The 22,578-nt window shown below is 38.7% G+C and overlaps 1 protein-coding gene and 2 long non-coding RNA genes across 4 annotated transcripts; all 3 read right to left on the minus strand.

Moving 5' to 3' along the window:
- Window positions 1–1,158: 1,158 nt before the first annotated feature.
- LOC139152063 (uncharacterized) lies at window positions 1,159–6,470 on the minus strand. Of its 2 annotated transcripts, none has more exons than XM_070725154.1 (3): window positions 5,314–6,470; window positions 3,805–4,524; window positions 1,159–2,020 (listed from the first exon to the last, which is right to left on the minus strand). In XM_070725154.1, the coding sequence occupies exons 2-3, from the start codon at window positions 4,479–4,481 to the stop codon at window positions 1,771–1,773; spliced, it is 927 nt and encodes a 308-aa protein (XP_070581255.1). In that variant the 5' UTR covers window positions 4,482–4,524; window positions 5,314–6,470; the 3' UTR covers window positions 1,159–1,770. The 2 variants fall into 2 exon arrangements, with proteins under 2 accessions (XP_070581255.1, XP_070581256.1); XM_070725155.1 differs by having other exon boundaries at window positions 6,185–6,323.
- An 8,705-nt stretch (window positions 6,471–15,175) lies between these two features.
- On the minus strand, window positions 15,176–18,587 carry LOC139152065 (uncharacterized). The gene is made up of 2 exons (XR_011556544.1): window positions 18,002–18,587; window positions 15,176–16,880 (listed from the first exon to the last, which is right to left on the minus strand). It is a non-coding gene; the product is annotated as an uncharacterized lncRNA (long non-coding RNA).
- A 1,019-nt stretch (window positions 18,588–19,606) lies between these two features.
- Window positions 19,607–21,964, minus strand: LOC139152066 (uncharacterized). Its single transcript, XR_011556545.1, has 3 exons — window positions 21,791–21,964; window positions 20,798–21,345; window positions 19,607–20,107 (listed from the first exon to the last, which is right to left on the minus strand). It is a non-coding gene; the product is annotated as an uncharacterized lncRNA (long non-coding RNA).
- Window positions 21,965–22,578: the final 614 nt, after the last annotated feature.

Consider the following 22,578-nt stretch of genomic DNA (forward strand, 5'->3'; position numbering starts at 1 on the left):
CGAATTTAATCCCATCGGAGTTCCTGGCTTAGAATCGTCTGTGCTGTGGTGTCAGTAATTCAAAGCCAGCATTTCCCTGTGTTGTGGCCTTCTATTCCGAAAACATTGCAGAATAAAATTTGTGTATTCATTCGAGCATTGCATAAGCTCAGCTTTAAAATCATAAAAAGGGCGACATAGCCGGAGAACAGAATTTCACTTTCAATTATTGTGTGAGATCAGGATATCGAAGAAGAGAGATTAATTTCGCCATAGTATTTCACGTAAAGTCTACCTTAAAATATTCAGTGCCTACTTTCTGAATCGCCAGAGTACCGTCGGTAAATTGTGCAAGCAATGAGACAGTAAAACATTCTCTACCAGTAAATACGTGCATTGATTAAATGTGGAAGTGTCCAGAGAAACTCTATATTGTACAATTAATTATGGACTGAGTGGAGAAACCTAAGCTGTCGAGAGTCGCATGTGCCTATTTTCTGGAAAATTCTTACGTACACAGTGAGGCAAGATAGTGCCCTAGAATAGGTACGAATTATATGATTTACCCGACAACTCACCAGTGAATGGTGAGTCTGGTTGATTCTCACCGATGAACGGCGAGTCTGGTTGATTCTCACCAGTGAATGATGAATATTATACATTCTCACCGTGCTTGATGAGAATTTCCAGTCTCACCGGTGATGATCTGTTATCATACTCTATTACCTCCAAGAAGTGCATTTCTCGCAGCTCACCGGTGAGAATTAAAAAATTCTCACCGACAGCGGTGAGAATAACAAGAGATTCTCACCAATTGCGAGAAAGCGCCACTTTCTCTCTCCAGTCTCGCAATTTTTCCTATAGTGTATTACATTGGTACAATACATGATCGCACTAGAACTGTAAACTCACAGCTTGCACTTTGAGAAAGGTATCCTCATTATTAATGTTCATCGCCTTTTTTTGCTATTGTGACTTTCCTTTACAATGATGACATGTCGCTAATTCAAAGTCGGCTAATTTTTCACCCAACTGATTTCACTGGCTGATATGGTCCCGTATGTTTCACATGAAACTGTCGAAAACTTATGTGAGGCCATGTATGTACTTGGGAAGAGACTGTTCGCTGCATGGACAGTCGTCATTAAAAGTAAAACTCTTCTCATAAACTAATCCTGATAGATTGGTGGTAAGGATATCTTTATTTAGAAAACGTGTAAAAATAGTTCAATAAGACAATATTCAGTCATATCGATGTGCATTTGCACATCGTACCTGTACAAAACACTTGTGGTAAAGTTAAAAAAGGAAATGTATAGAACAAATGATGAACGGGTAAAGATGATGTAAAATGGAAAGTTTTCTCAGTAAGTTCAAAAATGTAGCAACATTTGTTACATCGATACGGCTTATTACTTATTGATTCAAGTGGTTAAATCATGTGCATATGTGAAAGACAATTGGCTTATGTGCAGTATTGCAATCTCTAAGGTGCAAACATTAATGTCAGGCAAGTATGTACAAGCGTTTCATCCTGAATGAATTACCTGTATATGTGTTAGGAGTGTTTGTAACTACCAAAATGATGAATCGATATTGCCTGGTGTCACTGATGATATCATCGACCAAGCCTCATTGGCCAGTTTGGACTGAGACTGTAGAAATGCAGGTTCATGGTAATGTTCCTCTCTATTTCACGTGAAGAACTCATGCACGCAGGTATCAATATTTTGTCTCTCTTCCTAGTTGAATAGAAGGTTGAAAACGAGTAAGTTTTACAACAGGAGCCTCTCACTTTCTTTCCTTCGCCGGGACAGACATTTCTATTTCAACTTGAATGTCTTGTGTCGGAGGAGAACTTCTCTGTGCTGACGACTGGGGGCGTGCTGTCGAAGAATGGCTACCAGAACGTTGTATTTCTTCCAATGAAGACAGGCTTGTGTTGCCTAACTGTTTGGAATCCCTTTGTTGTGCGGTGTGATTTTTGACGTTGTTTGACGGTGAAGAGGGCGATGCTGATGATTGGCGATTTGTTTCCCCTCTGCATAAAAAGAATCGGAAACAAAAAAGAAACATGTGAACAATGTTATGTTGTTGTCTTGGCTTTAAGCGATGTATGAAAGCATAGCACTCAAAACGTAGACTTGCTCTGAGAGTTATACATAGGTTAGGGTCGGTTCACTTGATGAGAATAACGGAACATAAATAACTCCCCGTTCAACTTCACCCGCCTGCATCAACTCATATACGAAGGAGCGACCTCTAGTGACTGGATCAAGCTGTAAACTAGAAAACTTCCCGACCAACCCAAGGTTTAAAATTACTGACGGAAGACTACGTTATACTATCTAGGCCATGTTCTGAAGAAAATTTCTCTTTCACTTCATACAAGAGGAAGTTGCGTTTAAAAGGAAAAGGGAATTGAAAACGGAAATTTTGAGTGGTTGCGAAAGAAACATAACACGGGATGTAGAAACGACAAAGTCGACGACAATGGCCTATGAAGACGATAAAACAGGCCTCGTTTGGTTCATTTACGGCAGTGAAATTATGGGCCGGAGAAAAGAGAACGAAGCAGAAAATTCTTTGTTTTAGTCTCCTGTCACACATTACAAATCGAAAAGCGATTTAATCTATTTAGTATAATGAGATGAGCATGCGCCATACAATTTGGTGTCTTTCAATGTTACTAACGTTACAGATATGATATATGATCGTCATGCGTAACTGTGGAAAGATAACAAACATACGTGCAGACCGTCTATTTGAAACTAAAGACAAATATGACACGACATAATTATGACACATCGTCATGGCTATATCGTCATTGACTTCCTTATTGAAGTGAATTTCAGCAAAATCCTATTATTACTTCTGACAATGTTTCAATGTCAATATAATATCACAAAGTGGACTGATACAGTAACCTAATTTGAATTACAAAAAATCAAGCGATGTCTCTCCGTGCGACGTAAAAGTTGTACATCAAATGATATCTGGTTCTCTTCACTGACTTGAAAACAGAGAAATAGAGAAAATATAAAGATAGAGAAATTCGAATCTTTTTGAACTGAAAACTTGCAATATCATATGTATCACATTATGTAACCGCAAGGTATACCATCGGACTCACAATTCTATGTACCCCAGACATCAGACACGCGATGAGAGATTAACAGTCACCATGAACATGTATTGTAGGAAGTGGTAGGCAAAAAAACAAATAAAAAACGTGTTTCCGGTATCACACCCCTGAAAATTAGATAAATCGGCATTTTTGTTCTCCATACACAGAGAAAATGGCAGATTTGGTAAATTGGCCAAGTATTTTTAAATAATCAGAAAATACGTTGAGGGTCAGTAATGAAAGAAAAAGATGAGTCGAGTTACCGGAAACAAACGTTTTATGAGTGTTTAACCTAACTGTCCTCAAAGAAATCATTGTTAGTGGACTGTATTCTCATGTTGATGGTGAATACTGTAAATTTTCCAGTGAATCTACATCCTCTCGCAAGTTAAGGGAGGCCAAACAGACTATGAAATAGTTTCTTCACATTCTATAAAAAATATGTTTCTGGAAGATTGTTCAAACAAACGTGATTCTTCATGGGACCAGTAGGATTTGTATCTTATAAAAATGCAGGTGCTATGTAATAAATATGTGTTCCAAAGTACATAAGATTACGACAAGATATACATATAAGGATCTTAACTTGGACGTCAATATAATTTGAGATTTAGTCTGCAATTTTGGATGCTGAGTAACAAACGTGTTTAGTATGTATTTCTCAACCATGGAATGTTACAATGAATAATACACCTTACCTCTGACGGTTATCATCTTCTACCGTACCGTTGAGTGACACTCGATGTATTTTATTGCTCAGATTATCGTCTGTGGTTTTCTTGCTCTGGAAGTCCCTCTTGACAGATGTTAACAGACTCCTTAGAATCATTGGACTTGGAGCAATTTGGAAATGGGTGTAGGTGTGTGTTGAACTCCTTTCGATATGTTCAGAGCAAGCCAACTGTCTCGTTTGGTCCATTAATCTCGTTATTTTGTAACATAAACCTAGTCCAACGAAAAATAGTGTCACTGCGAGAAGAAGACAAAATGAACCCACAGCGATGGCCCACACATTAATCTTATTACCTGCACCGAGTATCACAGCTGTAAGACCGAATATCAAAAGTACAAGGGAAATACTGAAAATCACGCCTGCTATAATGCGATATTTTTTCTGTTTTTCTCTCATTTCTTCGTAGACTATTTCGCTCATATGCTGAGCGTGAATGGCCGATACAGGCGTGCATGGTGTTGATGGTATGCTGGGCACAGATGATCTCCTACTCCGTTGTGACTTGGATTCACTGGTTGCCGACGTGGTATCGATGGCCGACAACTCAAGCCTCAAACTTGTCCTACTCTGGCTTCTCGCCGCATCCTGTTCTCCGGATGTTGTCGTGGGCTGGGTCTCTGACAGGAAAGGCTCAGACGACATGTTAATCTCTGCGACTTACTCTCTGTATGAAGGAAGCGTGATGCTGTGAACAGAACCAAAAGTTGCGTTTTGTCAGTCTTTGTCAAACACGTAAGCCTATTCTTATTGAAATATATCTGCGGCCTCACATACTCGGTATAATATTTGGTCCTTGTAATTGTAATTGACACCTACACGTTACTATGAGAGTAAATATGTGCTCGGTATGATGACGGATAGGTTTAACAATGACGTAACGGATTAAACACTCCTTCGCTGATCGATGACAAAACCAACAGGTATTCTTATCATTCACCCACGCAGGCGCTCCTAATTTCAATGTATACAGTTACATGTCTATCGCTTTCGGAAAATGGTGTATTATGAAACCTGCCGCACCGTGGCGATGGCATATATGTTGCCTGTAGCATTGCGTCGAATACCCGATTATAGAGGTTTATTTTCGAACTCATAATAACACTAATGTATTCCTTTACATTGTTGGCGGCAGCCAGGCAATTTACGCTCATAATAGACACGTCGCTGACCACACACATACACACACATTACAACTTGGCTAGGATACCTGAGATGTGCTAGTCTTATTGATTATATCACAAGGTTGGATCAAAGTTGATGGCGACTGATAGAATACTAAAAATGTCAGTAAGGACAGCATAAACACACCTATCGATCCGCTATACACTGTGATAGATTTAAAGCCCAACGTCCACGTACATACTGTTAGACACTTAACGTGATGAAATATTGCCCTTATAAACACTGTGAATCGTTCTCAGGACGATATATGCCCTCAGGCAGTATTTACCAATTCTATATTTCCTAATCTCACCTGTTGGTTTTATCTGGAAGGCAGGCTATTCAGTCGACGGTTTGATATTACATCATAGTGAATGAACCACCGAGTACGCGGGGAAACACAACACGTTGAATGGGTGGTTCCTGCTACACCGCGTAGAGTACTGGGAGAGTTCGGGGTACGCGCCGGGCGTCAGGTCACAAATGACGTCTCTCTACGCAGCTACGTAGTCAATAGTACCGAGGTTGAGACTAATGGGTATGTTCGAATAAGCCGTCAAATTTAAACCAATGTTTGGCGATAGTTATGACCCGCTGTACAACACGTCTGTTAATTTTCAACTGAGGGGGAAATAATTTAGACAATTCGGATCAGGTGTCACACGCATGCGCATATTATTGCGGTCAGCTTACTGCGTGGACGCGTCAGCACAATGTAAAACTATGTAAACTTTGACAGAGGGTCACGACAAATATATCTATGAAAACATTATATGGGTTTACATTGCAAATTAGTATCGATTATTATGGCAAAATTTATAGGGAATTAGTGTGATTTATTTAGACACAACGTGTCCTTGACTGCCTTATAAGGCATCGGAATTTGGAATCAAAACTCCCTGTCTGTTTGTGGCAAAGCACAATCAACATGATAGGCAGACACTCACGTTAAGATTGTACTGATTTCAGTGTTTCTTCAACAAGTAACGCAGTCACAGCAACATAGTGCGGCTACATAATTGTCTTGTTTCATTGTAACCACACTCTACTCACAGTGTGGGTAGAGGGACTGTACTCTACTCAATGTCTCCACTCATCCGTGTCCTCGTTATCCCACGTTTTTTTCAAGTTGCCTTCCGCTAAACCACACTAATCGTTCCCAATCTCGGTTGCCAATAACTTACCGGATACCAATGTTCCCATTCAGTGAATACAATCCTGTTTCAAAGTCTGCATGCTTTATCTGTAAAAGTATCCCCCACTTATTTCACATCCGTGCATGTTGAAACTGTTTGCAGTTTTGTCAATGAACTGACAGTTATCTTTGGAGAAACACACACAGTGCATTCCTGCTTGTTGACACTTCACCTCAAAGTGATAGACCGACATGACAAATGATTTCAGGTTCGACTGTCAACACTAGCTTGTATGCCTCCGATAAGCCCGTTCCTTCCAAATTGACGTAGGTTAAATATAGCTTGCCATGTTGGGCATAAATAACAAGGGTGAAAATCTACAAAACAGTAGCATCCACAAGCTTTTGTATAAACATTGCGACATGTTTTCAATGCTTTTCAGGCTTCCAAATTACAAAACGAGATATTTTAGGCATCACGACATTTTCAGTTTGACTGCTATGTTGAGTTATAGGAGCAACTATTCTACAATAGCATCAACATACAAAAGTCAGGGTTGGTCGGGTCAAAGGGTTCAACAAACATCAACACATTTCATATCAGTGTACACATTCAACGCTTGCAGTAGACTAGCTGGCGTTTCAATATAGGAAAAACTCAGTATGATGTTGTTTCTAACCTGGAAAAAAGATCAAACCAGTCTTCGAGACGTGCCTGTAGATCATGGTTGTCAAATTACTCAGTACGATGAAGCGAAAGTTATCATACTTTTGTTGAGCTTCCTCTACTTATAGGTCATATTTGCCTTATTGCAAATGCCAACCTATATTTATTTTGATACATCTACAATTCTAGACGATTCCGTCATAGAATTCGGCCAGTCAACAGTATCTGAACAGACCCAGAAGACATCTCCTATTTCAAAAAAGTTACATATTTTATTCACAGCGTTAAATACTTTGCACATTTGTCGAACGGTGACTGCGTTCCTGTTTATAATGTCAGAAATGAAGCACTGATCTGCAAAACCACTCTTGAAAAATTGTAAGAAAAAATGTTTTAGACATCGAAAGACGTCAAAATTTTGAAGCAGGGAAATTTAAAGTAAATGCCCACTGCGTTAGTTTTTAATACTCATTGATTTGATATTTTAATTGTAAGTATTCCACTGAAAGCACAAAAATACTTAATACACAATGTGACAAATGTGACATTAACACTGGCAGATTTACTAAATGATGACAAAAACGTAAAAAGACACAATTCAGAGTATCGTAGGCTTCACATAGTTACGTCTACGTTATGATTAATTTGTGTCATAAATGTAAGGAATATGCATCAAAACGATGTATACTTTTTAAATTAGAAGAACTCGAAGACAATGATAAGAAAATATTGCATAAATGACTTAATGGCGGAGACTTAAAATAAACAGCCCGTAACTTGATTCATAATTCCGTATGACGTATGTATCAGAGATCAGCAAAGTTCTCGACATAGTTTGTCAGATACACAGCGTGAAATACATCTTGTCTTATGATTTTGTACGACTTACACGACTTATGGTAAGTTTCAGCCTTCAAAGAATCAAGGCATTGTTGATTATGATAGAAATATTGTCTTAGATTTCTAAAACGATCCTCTATATGTGACTTTCAAATATATGAAGACAGCTTGTGTTACTGGTGAAGGGATGGTGAGAGAGTTATCTTTAGCATCTTATTCTTTTGCAGTTTTGTTTTGAAATCGATCGCATTTATGTCCTTTTTAAGTGTTGCTTCCGTTACTAAAGCGTTCGTGAATATTTTCTGTCACATGCAAAGCATTAAGAATTAGCTGTCGAGGTACTAGGAAGGATAGTCTTCTATCTTGACGCGCCTCGGGGGCAGATATTCTGACTCAAGTTTCTCAAACACTTTTCTAGTCTACTTGCGGGGGCTCGTTTTAAGATCTTGGCGCAAGAAAAAAATTTCACTGTCTCGAATTTTTGAAAATAGAAAATCTCATTTTTCCCATAGAGTTAACACAGGGATGGTAGCCATTTTGATTTTCAACTATCAATGAGTAAATTTCATGTATTTTTCTAGTTCCAAACTTTGCACGGTGACCCTAGATTTTCCTTTTTAATTTGTTAAAATGGCGGTTGAAAGTTTCATTGTGGAAAGGTTGAGCAGAATTAGTTTAAGTTTTTCACTTTCGAGACGCGTACCACCTTCATATGACTAATGGACTTTGAATAAAGGTGACCACTTGTCACGTGATAGAGGATCCAGTATCAAGACATGACTCCGAATTACGTCATCAGAAAGTTATATTAAGGCACTTCAAGAACAGATGCAAATAAGAAAGTCGGGATATAACTTCACAAATCCTTTGTCTTAAATATCCCATCTAAATGTTACCATTACCTGTCGTGGCAATGCAAAATTAAAACTCTGTCAATCGAACGAGTTATCATTTTCGTCGCAGGAACAGACGAGTAATAAGTCTCAGTTTACGATGTAAATATAATGTAAAAGTGCAGTTGATTAATTCACACTTTATGCATAGTTTATCCACTGTCAATTTGCCCTATTTCATCCTGAGCAAACGAGTATCTTCATTCTGAATTAACGTTTTCGGTTTGACTTTGCTGACTCGGGGATTCTTCGTATGGAGGCGGAGGTTCATCAGGTACCGAGGCAGCGTTGTAACGCAAGTCTCCTGGCTCTCCTTGTTCAGGTTGAATCGTCACTTCATCGGCTGTGAAGTCATTGCTATATTGTTCAACTCCAACAACCTCTTCATAAGAAGGAAGACCCATGATCATATCTGTAGGGACGAGTTCAATGTCGTAATGTTCACTGCGATCGTGATTGTCTGGCAGCACACCACGGTTCATCAACTCACTTCGTCGCAATAAATATCTAGATGTCATTCGTCTCGATGCAAGCCTCGCAATCACTACGCCAACAATTATCACGATGATACAAACTGAAATAAGGATAGGACCCATATACGCCACCGCATCGTCGAATTTGCTGTCCTCATCGTCGCCTGCCCTATACATCGTAGTTACAGCAATCATCGGCATAAGAACCATTACACCTACTGCAATGAACAGAACACCAACCCATGATGCGCGGGAATATTTTTTATATTTCTTGTCGCGTATGATTTGATTGTGGATTGCAGTTGGTGTGCGGATTTCGTGATGACGCGCCATTTTGCTTGAAGAATGTCAGCTGTAAATTGTAGAGTATTCAGATGTGTCCATGTCTTGGTACTTATAGTTTGACCATATCAATCCACATCCAAAGGTAACCTGTTGATGTGCAAAAAGGAAATGAAATTAAAGCAATGACTTGATCCTCCTAGCAAGCCAGCTAACTATGACTTGTTCAAAGATTTCCCTGTGCATATAGGCCTAGAACTCGACGACAAGAACTGCAATTTAAGTTAATTGAAGGATAATTCCACTCCTAGTAACAGACGGAAAAGAAATAGCTAATCCCCCAGTAATGTTTCTCGCTGCCTCTAAATCTTACATCGATGTAAATAGGATGAAAGAACAAATACCCAAGACTGCTTGACGACAAACGTTTTGAAAACACCTATCTTCACCCTTTCCTTGTTTTAATTTTTAATTTTACTGTGATAATGCAATGAATGAAGGTTGTGATTAAGCGTCAATAATGACTTTCTGAACAAACAAATTAGCTCATGAAATTACTGAAGGATGTCGAGTTCAAATCGTGTGACCCGCCAGGTGTGTTTTTTTGCAATGATAATGTTAACATAATACGAACGTTGCTGAGCCACACCGGAGACAGGGAAAAGAAATACATTTGCCTCATGACTGGCATGAATAAGAATGGAACTAATTTGGGATAATTGGATCTTTTAATTGCTCAAATTTATCAAAAGTGACCGGTGCCATATAGCTGAAAGTAGAGATATTACAAATTACTCAGAAAAACAAGTGAATTGCGAGAAGGAAAATTTGATGAGCTTACATTTGATGATTAAACCAACATTAATATGATATCCAATTATCCTAAATTAGTTCCAATTGTGTTCATGGAGCATGTAAAAGTCACTGGTACACTTAAATATAGGCCACCTTCTTCAAAAGTGTCTTCAGAGAGCACGAGGTTTGAAAGCGGTTACAAAACGGTCGATTGAAAATGCACACTGCGTTTACTCAAAAAGGCGATGGACCATTGAATGAGGACCTCGAATGAAGGTCTGATCATAGGGAACAGTTGTCATGTCCGTCCCCAGGGGTGAAGGTAGGGATAGGGGTGTCATGGTCTCAATACAGATTCTTGTCGCTAGACGTTGGAGTATGATATGTATTGGCAATAAAGATTTATACTATCAACTTCATATAGAACTAGTTTCCTGAATATTTCTTGTTGAAATTGTTCTCTTCACTGTATCATAGACCCTAGTTTTCTCCAGTCTATGACTCAGTGTTTTCTCTGTATGTTCACTGAAGGGGCAATTTCCGCCCCATTCATCAAAATTAGGGGGCAGACTTGACTTGACATTTTAGGGGGGCAGAAACAACAGGTTACCCTATGTGCTTGGGTCACCATCATATGGGTGCAATTGCTTGCTGTATTTTGTGCGCGATTTTCGCGCTGTCAGTAACTTTTAAAAAAGGGCAAAAAGTGGCTCGAAATGCGCTCTTTGTGCAATTGCGCAGTCGAAAGAAAACCCTGTATGACTGCATGCATAGAGTCATGTACTTGTCCTGTGATAATCTTACGCTGTATGGTTGTCTAATGCCCCAAAGCATGCAAGTGTAAATTTCTACTCTGTGGACGCTGTCACCAGATTATCACCAGATTAACTTTGACAAAGTCAACAATGAACTAATCAACTAGGGTATAACAGTACTCTGTTATACCATTGCAGACCAAGTATAAATCTTTATTGGCAATAGATAACATACTCCATCTCTATAACTATATTACATGCTCCAAAGTATTGAAATAAACGATAGCAACAAGAAACCTGTGCAGGGACCAAGACATCCCTTCCTCCGCCCCACCCCTAGGGACGGACATGACAATAGTACCCTATGGTCTGATACAGGTTGACTTAGATAAATTGCATGAACCATGACTGCTAGAACAAACGCTGATACGATATTTACCGCAACCAAGGCGGGCGAGTTGATGAGATTGGAACGAAATAAGGGATTTGAAGCCGAGGAGATTTCCAAAATATACATTGTCGGGCAGTGCGGATGTGACGTAAAAAAATTAAAGATAATGAAGCGTTAACTTATGGTCGGGGCTTGGCCGGCAAAACCCATGTGTGTGTGGTGGGGGGGAGGGGATTGTTATCTTTTAAATTGAAAGAACTGTGAAGGTAAAAGTGGGGTGGGGTCATTTTTCGCTTAGCATTGGAAGAGACGGTGGGTGACTTGAGTTTGAAAAAAGTGTCAATCTAGTTCAAAAGCCTTGTTTCAGCGTACAAGAATATTCAGAAAATTGGACCTTTTTCTTGGCATGTTTTCACTTTCAGAAGTCACTTCATCATTTGTTCTAATACAAGACTTACTATCGGTCATAGTACATCCTGCCTTGGTAAGACTATAAAACTTGCATTTTCTAAATTGAGGCAGCAGAGTGAAAATGAAAGTTCTGAAACACTGTAACATAAAATTCGGTTTGTATCACACCGCGAGGGCCATAGTATCCTTTCCTAGCAGGGAGCCTTGACATATTTGGACATGGTTGCGATATTGTGTCCTTCAACAAGGACCTTTCAGTTCTCTTTGCTTTTCTACCTTATCAATAGGCGGTAGGTACCCATCGGTCATTTTCGTGACCATCCATGGCCGTACACTTCAGTATTTCGGGTAGGACATTCATGATTCAGAATTTTGGACTGAAAGGTGGAGCTGCACGTTGCCAACACATTTTTTTTTTCAAAGGAATATTTCTCATCTTAGATGACAAGGAAACCCCCTCATACTATATATTTTCATAAAAACAGAGAATCTTAAGTTCAGGATGGTAGCAATAGTTTACTAAAAAGATGAAGAGGTGTATATTTGGGGTAAAACACCTCAATCTTGGTATTAATGATAAAAATTAATTTAAGTCAAAAACTTGACACTATTTCCTTAAATGTAATATTTCGCTTGAAAGAAGAGTACATGCAGAAAAAATAACGACTATATCTATCCTCACTCTAAAATGGCATGGATTGAAAGACTGACACGCAAAAAAGTGAAAAAAATGTCTAGCAAAATTAAAATGCCTCTTATTCCAAATGTGAGTACTTCATTGCCAAACAAAATAGTCGTTTTTTATGCAGTATTTACTGAACATAATGTGAACATTTCAGAAAATTTGACCCAGCTAAAGTGGAGTTCTTTGGAAATCTTGAAATTTGGAGAAAACAGAAGCCAATAAATCGGGTGATTTGCATACATTTGCATACATTAACACTTCTTTATCAAGCAACTTACAACTGCTTGACAGGCTGAAAGGTGGACCGAACCAACATTTTAATTTTCAGTTAACAAATTGATTAAATTTAATATTTGCTAAAAAGTGATTTTTGAGCAATATACGCTGTGTTGGGTGCAGCGCCCCCAATACCTGTAAACTTTGATGCCAAACAAACTATACTGCTTATGTGAACATAGTTTTGAATAACATAAGGAAAACTATATTTACACAATCATGTATGTACTCTAGCAATAGGGCGGAAGAGGAGGGGGGGGTCATCGATTCGTTTATTTAAATTTGGGGTTCACAAATTTTGACAGAACGCTCCCTTATGGCTTAGTAGGGTACCTCCAAGAGTAATGTAATGTGATGCATGAGAAGCTGTTTTAGGAGGGTCTATGGTTTTATGCACAGATGACAAAAGCACATCCCTGAGTCACCCATTTGCATTTGATTTGTGCAACAGAACGGAAATTTACGGTTATATAATAGGGAATTGCGCTGTAATCTATGTACAAAGACATCTGTTTACAGCCCCCAGACAGGGTGTTAGATAGCAGACTTCGAGGGCAGCTATTACACAATACCAGTACAATGGCCGTCACTCCCATGGCAGTTGTACGAGAATTTGATCACGTAGCAATCTTGTTATTTTTACCACACTTTTGTACTCGATGGACCGATGCAACGTTGTGTAGCACTTAACAAAGCTTTACGATGATTTCGTAGGTAGTTTTATTCCTTTGCAGGTGGGCGAGTGTTCTAATTTTCTCATATAAACGGGAGGTAAATGGGAGGGCGGGCCACCGATTTTTTTATCATCATCGGGCTTGAAAATTTTAATCTTTTGCAACCTGGGGGAACTACAGAGGCCAGACAAGTATTAAGAATCGTCATTTGCAGGGTTTACATGGGAAAGGAAATTCATTTGGAGGATGGGGGAGATAAGACATTCTGTAGAGGAGGGGCGCTTTGGTATTTCGGGGAAGGGCAAGGGGAGGTTTTTCTGGTGGAGAGTTGGGACAGGGAAACTTGTGACAGGACATGATTTTTTTCCAAATCGCTAGAAGCTCTCGCTTCCCTTGAAAAATTGTAATTTTGCTCAAAACAATTTACGTCAATACAAACGGTTTAGCTATCTCGAAATTGTGCGTCGTCAGCAGCCGACAGCCTGAGGTAACTATAGGATTGAACAAGCATTCCTATAGTACCGTTCTGACAATAGAATTTGGGCGGAAACACTTTCACATCGCATTCTTGCATATAACATTTACATAAATCACAAATTTACACAAATCTGATTTAATTATATACATATATATATATATATAGAGAGAGAGAGAGAGAGAGAGAGAGAGAGAGAGAGAGAGAGAGAGAGAGAGAGAGAGAGAGAGAGAGAGAGAGAGAGAGAGAGAGAGAGAGAGAGAGAGAGAGAGAGAGAGAGAGAGAGAGAGAGAGAGAGAGAGAGAGAGAGAGCGCAGATAACTTTCAGCAGACAAACATATTCATTCGAAAGTAAAAATAAAAGCAAGATCTCCATTCGAAAGTAGAAATGAAAGCAAGATCTCCATCATGCTCTGAGTGTAAAAAAATACATCTGATGGAAATAAAAGGATGGTGCAAACCAACTTATTAAAACATGAAGTCAAGAGGAAGAGCTGTCATGATTATGTTCTCATTATATTTGACATATCATTTTATATAATTGGAGAACGAGACTAGCCAAAACATCTTGATGAGAAGACTGCAGAGAATCTATAGGGTGAACATGAAAACGTTAGCAAGCAAATTTCAGAAAAAACGAATCTTGTCCAACACGGCAAAATTAGCCAAAATATTTAATTAAAATATTTGATTACATCATACTTTAAAGTAATGGGAGTGAGGTTATCTCCTTAAAACAACGAGCATAGATAAGTATTATAGCAGTCTGGTCCAGTATAATTAATATATTTACTACTCGAGGAAGCTGTTTCTTCATACGATGTTTCCACTAAAAACGAGAAATTTACCCTACAATTACATATTACACATGCGAATTTTATCATCACGCAGATAAATTTAAATGAGGTTTACTAAAAACTTTGAAACAAAATTTCAAGCTGTGGAAGGAATCTATACGAATATGTTTACCAAATATCACTACAGTAACTTACAAAAAATTACATAATCTGAGTTTTATCTTCATTAGTAAGTCCCATCTATAAGACCCATATAAGTTCTAGAGAATTACCAAAAACGTTGACAATTAGTAACTTTAGTTTTCAATTTATGAGCCCTGAGTATTTGGTCAACGGACGTACGAACTGAAATACAGAGACTGACAGAGTGATGGCAGTGTTTTCATAGAGTGCCTGAGAGATGAAATGTATGGATATGGGAGGAATGACTTACAGGAATGTATGCACGTAGAAATGAAAGATAACAGATATTCATCTCAGTGATATCAAAAACTGTGCAGAACATTGATAAAGACACTCTATCGCCGATAAAATACTGTACAAAGCTGGTGTACGGTTTCTAATGTTCAAATACATGAAGGGCAACGATGCTTGTGATACTCACACCCAAAATAAAATTATCCACGTACGATACCATATCCCACATGTCTTTATTGATACAGCGCGTATATATATAAAAAGTATATTAACAGAATCGTGCAGCTTAACGTTATCAAAATTAATTACAGGAGTTATCCAATAATATGGCAACTCTTTCAACAATTTTCCACCCGTAACATTCGGCATTTTACATTTTCTTGGCCACGTAATCCGCACTGTAATAAGGGAGAATTTCATTTTTATATGCAAATTGATTTGCTAACTTGATACCTGAGCAAATTAAATTAAAGAGATCATATATGCCACTGTAATACTCATGCTCTGGTGGGGACAGTGGGACAACCGATTGGCAATGGGCATGCGCTGTTCAGTGCTTGTCCCGATGAGTTGATTAGACGTCCCTTGATTATGCAGCAACAATGGCCTTGAAGATGTTGATTTTGGCTGCCGGTTTGCATAAATTGACATTGTATCAGGTGAAGGCCAATTTAAGTGTGTTTTTATCGTTGTACTATTCTTTGTGTGACAACCAATATCCAGCACAAAAGAATCTTGTTATGACAAACCAGCGGGAAATTTACTGTAATGTCAAGATGATGCGTAATGCTGTCACGGCATTGTATAGTAAAAAATTAATAAGTCATTAGTATCATTTATTTGCTTACATATATGTCATGCGATCCTACCATGTCAATATTGACACATTCCACAAATGTATTTCAGAATATTGGACCTATGCTGTATGGTACGTGTAAATTTTATTCAGCCTTTTATTTCAGCCTGTGTAAATCTTTCTGTTTTGTGAAATGTTTATATGACATTTTATACGCCGTAACTTCCGTTCCTGAAGAGATGCAGTTTGCAGAAAAAAAACCAATGGTTTATTGTAATTAAACCGAATTATGTGAGAATATCACGAATGGTCCGGTACAAGAAGTGATAGAACAAACATCCGATATCCACCATATTATGATATTTCCCAACATTCTCGAAAGTTGTTCCATTTTACTGATCGTGTCCTGACTCAAGCACACTGGGAGATTCTTCGTATGGGGGAGGGGGTTCATCAGGCAAACACGTGATGTTGTCACGTGACTCAGTGACCTCTTCGTTGACAGTAGTTGTCATCTCATCTACGCTGAATTCACCGTTATGGTGTTCAACTCCTACAACTTCTTCATACGAAGGAAGCCCCATAATCACATCAGTAGGCACAAGTTCAATGTCGTATCGTGAAACGCTATCTGATTCATCGCCGTTGTTCATCAACTCGCGTCTTCTCAGTAAATACCGTGATGCTTTGCGACGAGAAGCGGTTTTCGAAATCACCAGGCCAACGATGATGGCGACAATGGAAAAGGCGATCAACACTGGACCCAGATAGGTGAAGACAACATCCAGCTCATTGTCTCCGTTTTCGCCGCCTGATTCTGATCTGTTTAGGAAGGTTGTTATGGCTATCATTGGGAGGAGGGTTATCACCCCAAGGCCAAGAAGAACAAAACCACAATACGAGGCATAGGAGTATTTCTTGTAACTCTTGTCCTGAATGATTTGATGGTGAATTTCTGTTGGTGTACGGATTCTATTAGACCTATTAGGCATGTTGCTTCATTCGTAGCACAGCAGATCAACTATTGGAAGCATGATTCGAGGTTTGACTCACAAAATACATGTCCCTGATGGGCACACTCACTGCATCTCCACGTGACTCAAAGATAAAGGACCAAACTGTCGACAAAAAAGAAAATAAAGCCAAATTTAAACTCCTTATCAAATGTTTTATGAAAATGGTACCGGAACTTAGTGAAGTAAAATGACAGCCTGGAGTATTCCTGATTGATGTTAAATAATTGAATCCTGGACTGTTTGGTCTGTAGTGTCAACGTGGAAATAACAGTGTAATCCCAATCATCAGCATGGAATAATGCAGTCCTGGCTATTACTGTCTAGTAAGTACTTTAAGTCATCGGAGTAATTTGTTGTTCATGGCGAAGTTATGGCCACTTTTAGTGTGATTATGGCGCATTGATGGTTACCATGAAAATGATGGGTGATTATGGTCTTGCTGTTCATGAATCAAGCTTGGAAAACATAATCGAGAAGTCGCTGGTGTGTCAATGCATGTATTACTAGAGTTGTTATTTGACACGGTGCCACTTCCCATAGCCTATGGACACACCAAGGTAGTAGCCTTTGTACACAGTACTTATTTGTATGTAACCACCCCAGTTTGTGAGTCATGTCGCCGATACAGATAAAGCGGTGTGCGAGACGTCATAGTTGCATAAAACGAAATGAATCAAAATAGTAGCATTTTACCAGGAGGTTTAGTACAAAAATTGTAAAAACCTCAGTCTAATATGTACCTCATTTCGATAGGTCACATAAAAACTGGACTATAATCGACAGGGTCATTGTCTATATCATAACCTGACATACAGGATTGTCCATGGCAAGCACAGAGTACCTGCGATATACAGTCTGACAATTTATGGGGTTTGAATGAAGCAGTTATACTGTCTGTAGCAGCCCTAAAATTCCTTTTTCAATCCATATCGTTCCTGTCATATTCAAGATATTTACATCCAGGGCACAGTCTCTATATCGTACAATCTTATCTCATCTTGAGATTCAATATCTAACGTTCAACACCATCATTTGACGGAGGTTAAATCGTTTCGTAACGTTCACATCGGTCACGCAGTAAAGACACAGAAAGAACATTCTCGAATTCGCAAAAATATTAGGTAAATTTCAAGTTGAATTTGCTAGGTGTACAGCAGGAAACTGCCCAGGGCTAGATCTGAAAAGGCAGACCCCTCTGTTTTCATAAAGAAATGACCTCTTACCTTCAGTTCTGGCAGCATCCATATGTCAGCACCAAACTGTCAACGCAGATTCCATAGCTAATGTTACTGATATACGTCTCAATAACCGAATGTCTTTCGTTGCTAGATGGAAAAATAATACTACCCACGTTTATCCACTCCGCAACTGCTACTTCACTGACCAGATGACTGCCACACTTCTCCCTATTGTGATGCAATGACGTGATGATGGAACTCTGAAGTTAATATTTCTCCCCGTAGATAAAGGAATGTCACCGTTAGCCCTCTATCTAAGTCAAACACGATTCGCCTCTTATTCGCTTTGGACATTGTACATCTACTAATATCAGCTGTTAATATTTGATGAGTGTGTGTGCAGAGTGACAGGCGGTAGGACAGGAACAAAATCACCTGATGGTGCAACGCCGGCACACCAGTCTCTCCTCCAGCAATTTTAATGGAACCAAACCAAAGACGGGGGAGTGAAGGCAATTCTAGTCCAGCTAACAAACAAACAGTTTGTAATTGCAATATCAGTTTAACCGCATATCAGTAAAGAAGGACTGTGTTCAAGACAGCTGGAAAGGGCAGGCAAGATAGGAGAGGTGAACATGTCGATAATTCAAAAATCGGTTGAATATAAATGAGATTGGAAACATCTGTGTTACACGGCATTGATTGGTGCACAATATATAATTTGCATTTTCCCAGGCATGCTCAGTTGTAACAATGAAGTACATGCACTTGTGACAATATGTTTCGTAAATCAAACTAGCGTGGAAGATACACGTGACGTGATATACTAAATACGACAACATTACGTGAAATACAAAGATACGATTTTTTAATGTTATTAAACCAAATTTGCTCTTATCATGTTTCTCTAGTGAGAAATACTCCAGTTATTTTGAAAAAAATGTTCTCCTTTGTTACACAGTTATGTATATTTCTTCTCAGCGAATCTTCAAAGTTTTTTACAAGCTGAGTTCACCTGTGTTCTGCTGCAGCAATTACGGAGGAAATAAATAACGAACAAACTGCAGTGCAAATCCAATTATGATTTCATTTAAAACATCACGAATTAATCTTCTGCCTCTTCAGCTAGCCAATTGTCCTACGATGGAATGAACGTACACAATAAATCAATAAGCTTAGTTACTGTTTAAAAATTCAAGACGAAATTCTGCAAGACTTCGTGTGAGAAAAAAAAAGACTGAAAACTTCTATACGAAGCAGATGATTGACTCGTTCGTTACATTTCTAGTAGACGAGATAATAACGATAAATACTACGCATTTGAAGTGCCGTAACAGTCAATGTTTTCTATAATTTTCGTGGCAAGAGCCTTTCAAGCTTTTTTCAGATGACAAAAAGGGACCAAGGGATTCTTTTTTGACATATTTTTGATATGCCTATGCATATATACATTGCCTATGCATATACATATATACATTGCCGTAACTTTCGTTGCGTGTATAGATTGATTTTATTGCCCACGAATCGTGGTCAACTCATTAAAAGAACTACAGAACTCTGAATTACTTCGAAAATGTCTTAATTTAATGTCAATAAATCATTCTAACAATACATTTCATATCCATTTTCTGGTATTCTTGCTATGTCACAGTAGCTATGCTCAACTTATAAAATCCCGACTTATTCTACTATATACTGACAGAAAATAATACCATAGACATACTTTTGCTAGCCAGAGCTGTAAGTACGCTCCACGAAGATACGCGATTTTGGTAGCTCCATGGCGAAACTGAGCTACTCAGAGTAGCTACCCAGGTTGGTCGAAGAGAGACCAGTGGCTGACAACGAAGCAGCGCGTCAGCTTACAGTTGTTTCATATCAAAAACGTTTGCACCTAATAATACGATGTCTTCTATCGGATATTGAAGGTGAAGAAAATTTCGAAACAGTATACTCTTGTAAAAAATTTAAAGTGAGTTTAATGGGTTTCTGATTGCTTCTTCCGTCAGGGTAACATTTTCATCTTTATCTTTTTGTTCCATCGCTTCCTCATAAGATGGCAGCCCAGGAATACGATTTCTATGAGTTCCATCGTATGGAATCGTGTTGCTAGTGTTGGCAAACCAATCGAGTCGCTCTTGAGTGAGTATACTGCAATAAAATGATAGATAAGATCTTTACGTTCACGTTCATCTGTAATTACGTTTCTCTCTGGTTTCTCCGCAATCATCGGACACGTAGCCCAGCTTAGTAGTTTTCCTGATAAACAAGGGTTGCATCGTATGTATGTATGTATGTATGTATGTATGTATGTATGTATGTATGTATGTATGTATGTATGTATGTATGTATGTATGTATGTATGTATGTATGTATGTATGTATGTATGTATGTATGTATGTATGTATGTATTTTTGTATGTATGTATGTATGTATGTATGTATGTATGTATGTATGTATGTATGTATGTATGCATGCATGCATGCATGCATGCATGCATGCATGTATGTACGTACGTACGTATGTATGTATGTATGTACGTACGTACATACGTATGTATGTATGCATGCTTGCATGTATCTATGTGTGTATCTATGTCTGTATGAGATAGAAATATACAATTCTTACAGTAAATACCCTCTGCAATCGCACTCCATACTCACACTGACAAATCCATATGCTAACTGATATGTGCACTTGAATTAGATATAATTTTATGGACGAGAGAGTAACAGAGAGGGGAAGAGGATTGGATCGGTGAAATATAGACAGAATGATCACATCTGTGTTTGTTTATGCAATGATGATTTTGATTTGATGACCATTTTGTTACCATCTCACCTTTGAGAGTTCAGACACCAGTCTTCATTGCTTAAGTCGGCGGTGTTAGCGTGTGTTTGCGATGTACTTTGGTCATGTGCAAGGCTTAATTCATTTCCATAATCGTGTCGCCTTTGTTTCGACAGTAATCGCATTCTACGGTACGCGAAGAGGGACATTGACAGGCATAACAGAGCAACCATGGATATCACCACACCACCGATGTGTAAAGGTGAATTTTTGGAATCCTCGTTATCATGTGTTCTGTCAACAACAATTAAGGTGATACCGTTGATGGCCAGTATGATTCCCATCCCAGTAGACACATACAAACAACTTCTGTCGACAGCGTATTTTTCTGCCGTTTCAAAGTTTCCATTTTCAGTGTGACCAGAGTTAGGCAAAGGACCATTTAGTTCCATGTTCTTCTCTGTTTCAAAGTTGATATAGTTACAGGATACGGTGTTTCGTCGATGTGGAGACACACATGTTGGTAGTGTCCGAAAGACTACGTCCAAATTTAGCAGTTACAGTGTTTGAAATCAATCAAAAGTCACTTCCCCCTCGATCTGTTCAGAAAAACAGAGTGATAAAAATTGAATGTAGCAATGAACTTAAATTGTTTATTTGTACCTGTTCCTATCCACCATTTTATTTCTGGAGCTCAACCACGGTTATCAGACACCAGAGGTTCTGTAAGTAGCGCCCTCACACAGCTATAGTACAGTTTATAGAAGCATAGCGTGCATTATTTGTTGATGATATGGTTTTATGCCAATACAGAGTCAGTCGGTAACCTTCCCAAAAAATTAAATATCTAAACGACACCACAGTCAAAACTGTCTATATTGTTCACCTCAAATATGGTTTCGTATCGAAACGTTGGTTGTGACCCCTGAAATGATAATACCGAACAAACGATACGCTGTACTGGTTCACACTAATGCAATGTTTACCTTACTAACTTAATTTACAAAGGTGGAGGAAAATACGAATTCGAAAGTTGTTACTTACAGTGAGCCAAATGTCGTGAGTGCTGCCTGGACGACAACCAACAGGTGGTTTGTGAAAATGTTGATGTGATTTCTGTCTGATGGACAGTATTCTAGCGTACACGGGAAAGAAGTGTTATCGCCTCTGGACAAAATAGATAAGTAGTAAAAATGTTACACATTGTTGTGTATCTGTAATAAATGATAGCTCTGTCTATTTATTTACATCGTGATCATGACGCAAAAAGTACGGACATTGACACATGGTGGCGCTCATCAAACGGGAACACGATAAAGCCGGCCGCACACGAGAGAAATTAGCTGAGCAAAATCCTCGCGAGGAAAATTGCTCAGCAAACTTCTCTCCGTGTGCGGTCGATTTTTTGCGCGTTGCATCACTCTTTTGCGCGTTGAGTAAAATATCCAACATGTTTGATATTTTTTCCTCGCGAGGAAAATTACTCACCGTGTGCGCTCGACTGAGTAATTTTACTCACGACTTTCTACCTACGCGCATGCGTGGAATCACATGACAGTACAAAATGGCTGCCCCAATGGAAAACGATAGTTATATTAATGATGCAGTTATTGAGGATAAATTAGTTGAAATCTGGTCAAGTTATCCGCCTTATACGACGTTAGATCACCCGATTTTAAGAATAGGGACAAAAAAGAACATGCACTTGTAGCGATAGGGACGAAGCTTGGAAAAATAGGTAAAAATGGGAGATTCGCATATTTGTGTTCTTTCAAGTCAAACATATAACTCCGCTCCGGAGATTGAGAGTTCCTCTCCCCTAAAAATTCCCT

Source organism: Ptychodera flava, chromosome 15 (genome assembly GCF_041260155.1).
Source record: "Ptychodera flava strain L36383 chromosome 15, AS_Pfla_20210202, whole genome shotgun sequence".
Taxonomy (NCBI): Eukaryota; Metazoa; Hemichordata; class Enteropneusta; family Ptychoderidae; genus Ptychodera; species Ptychodera flava.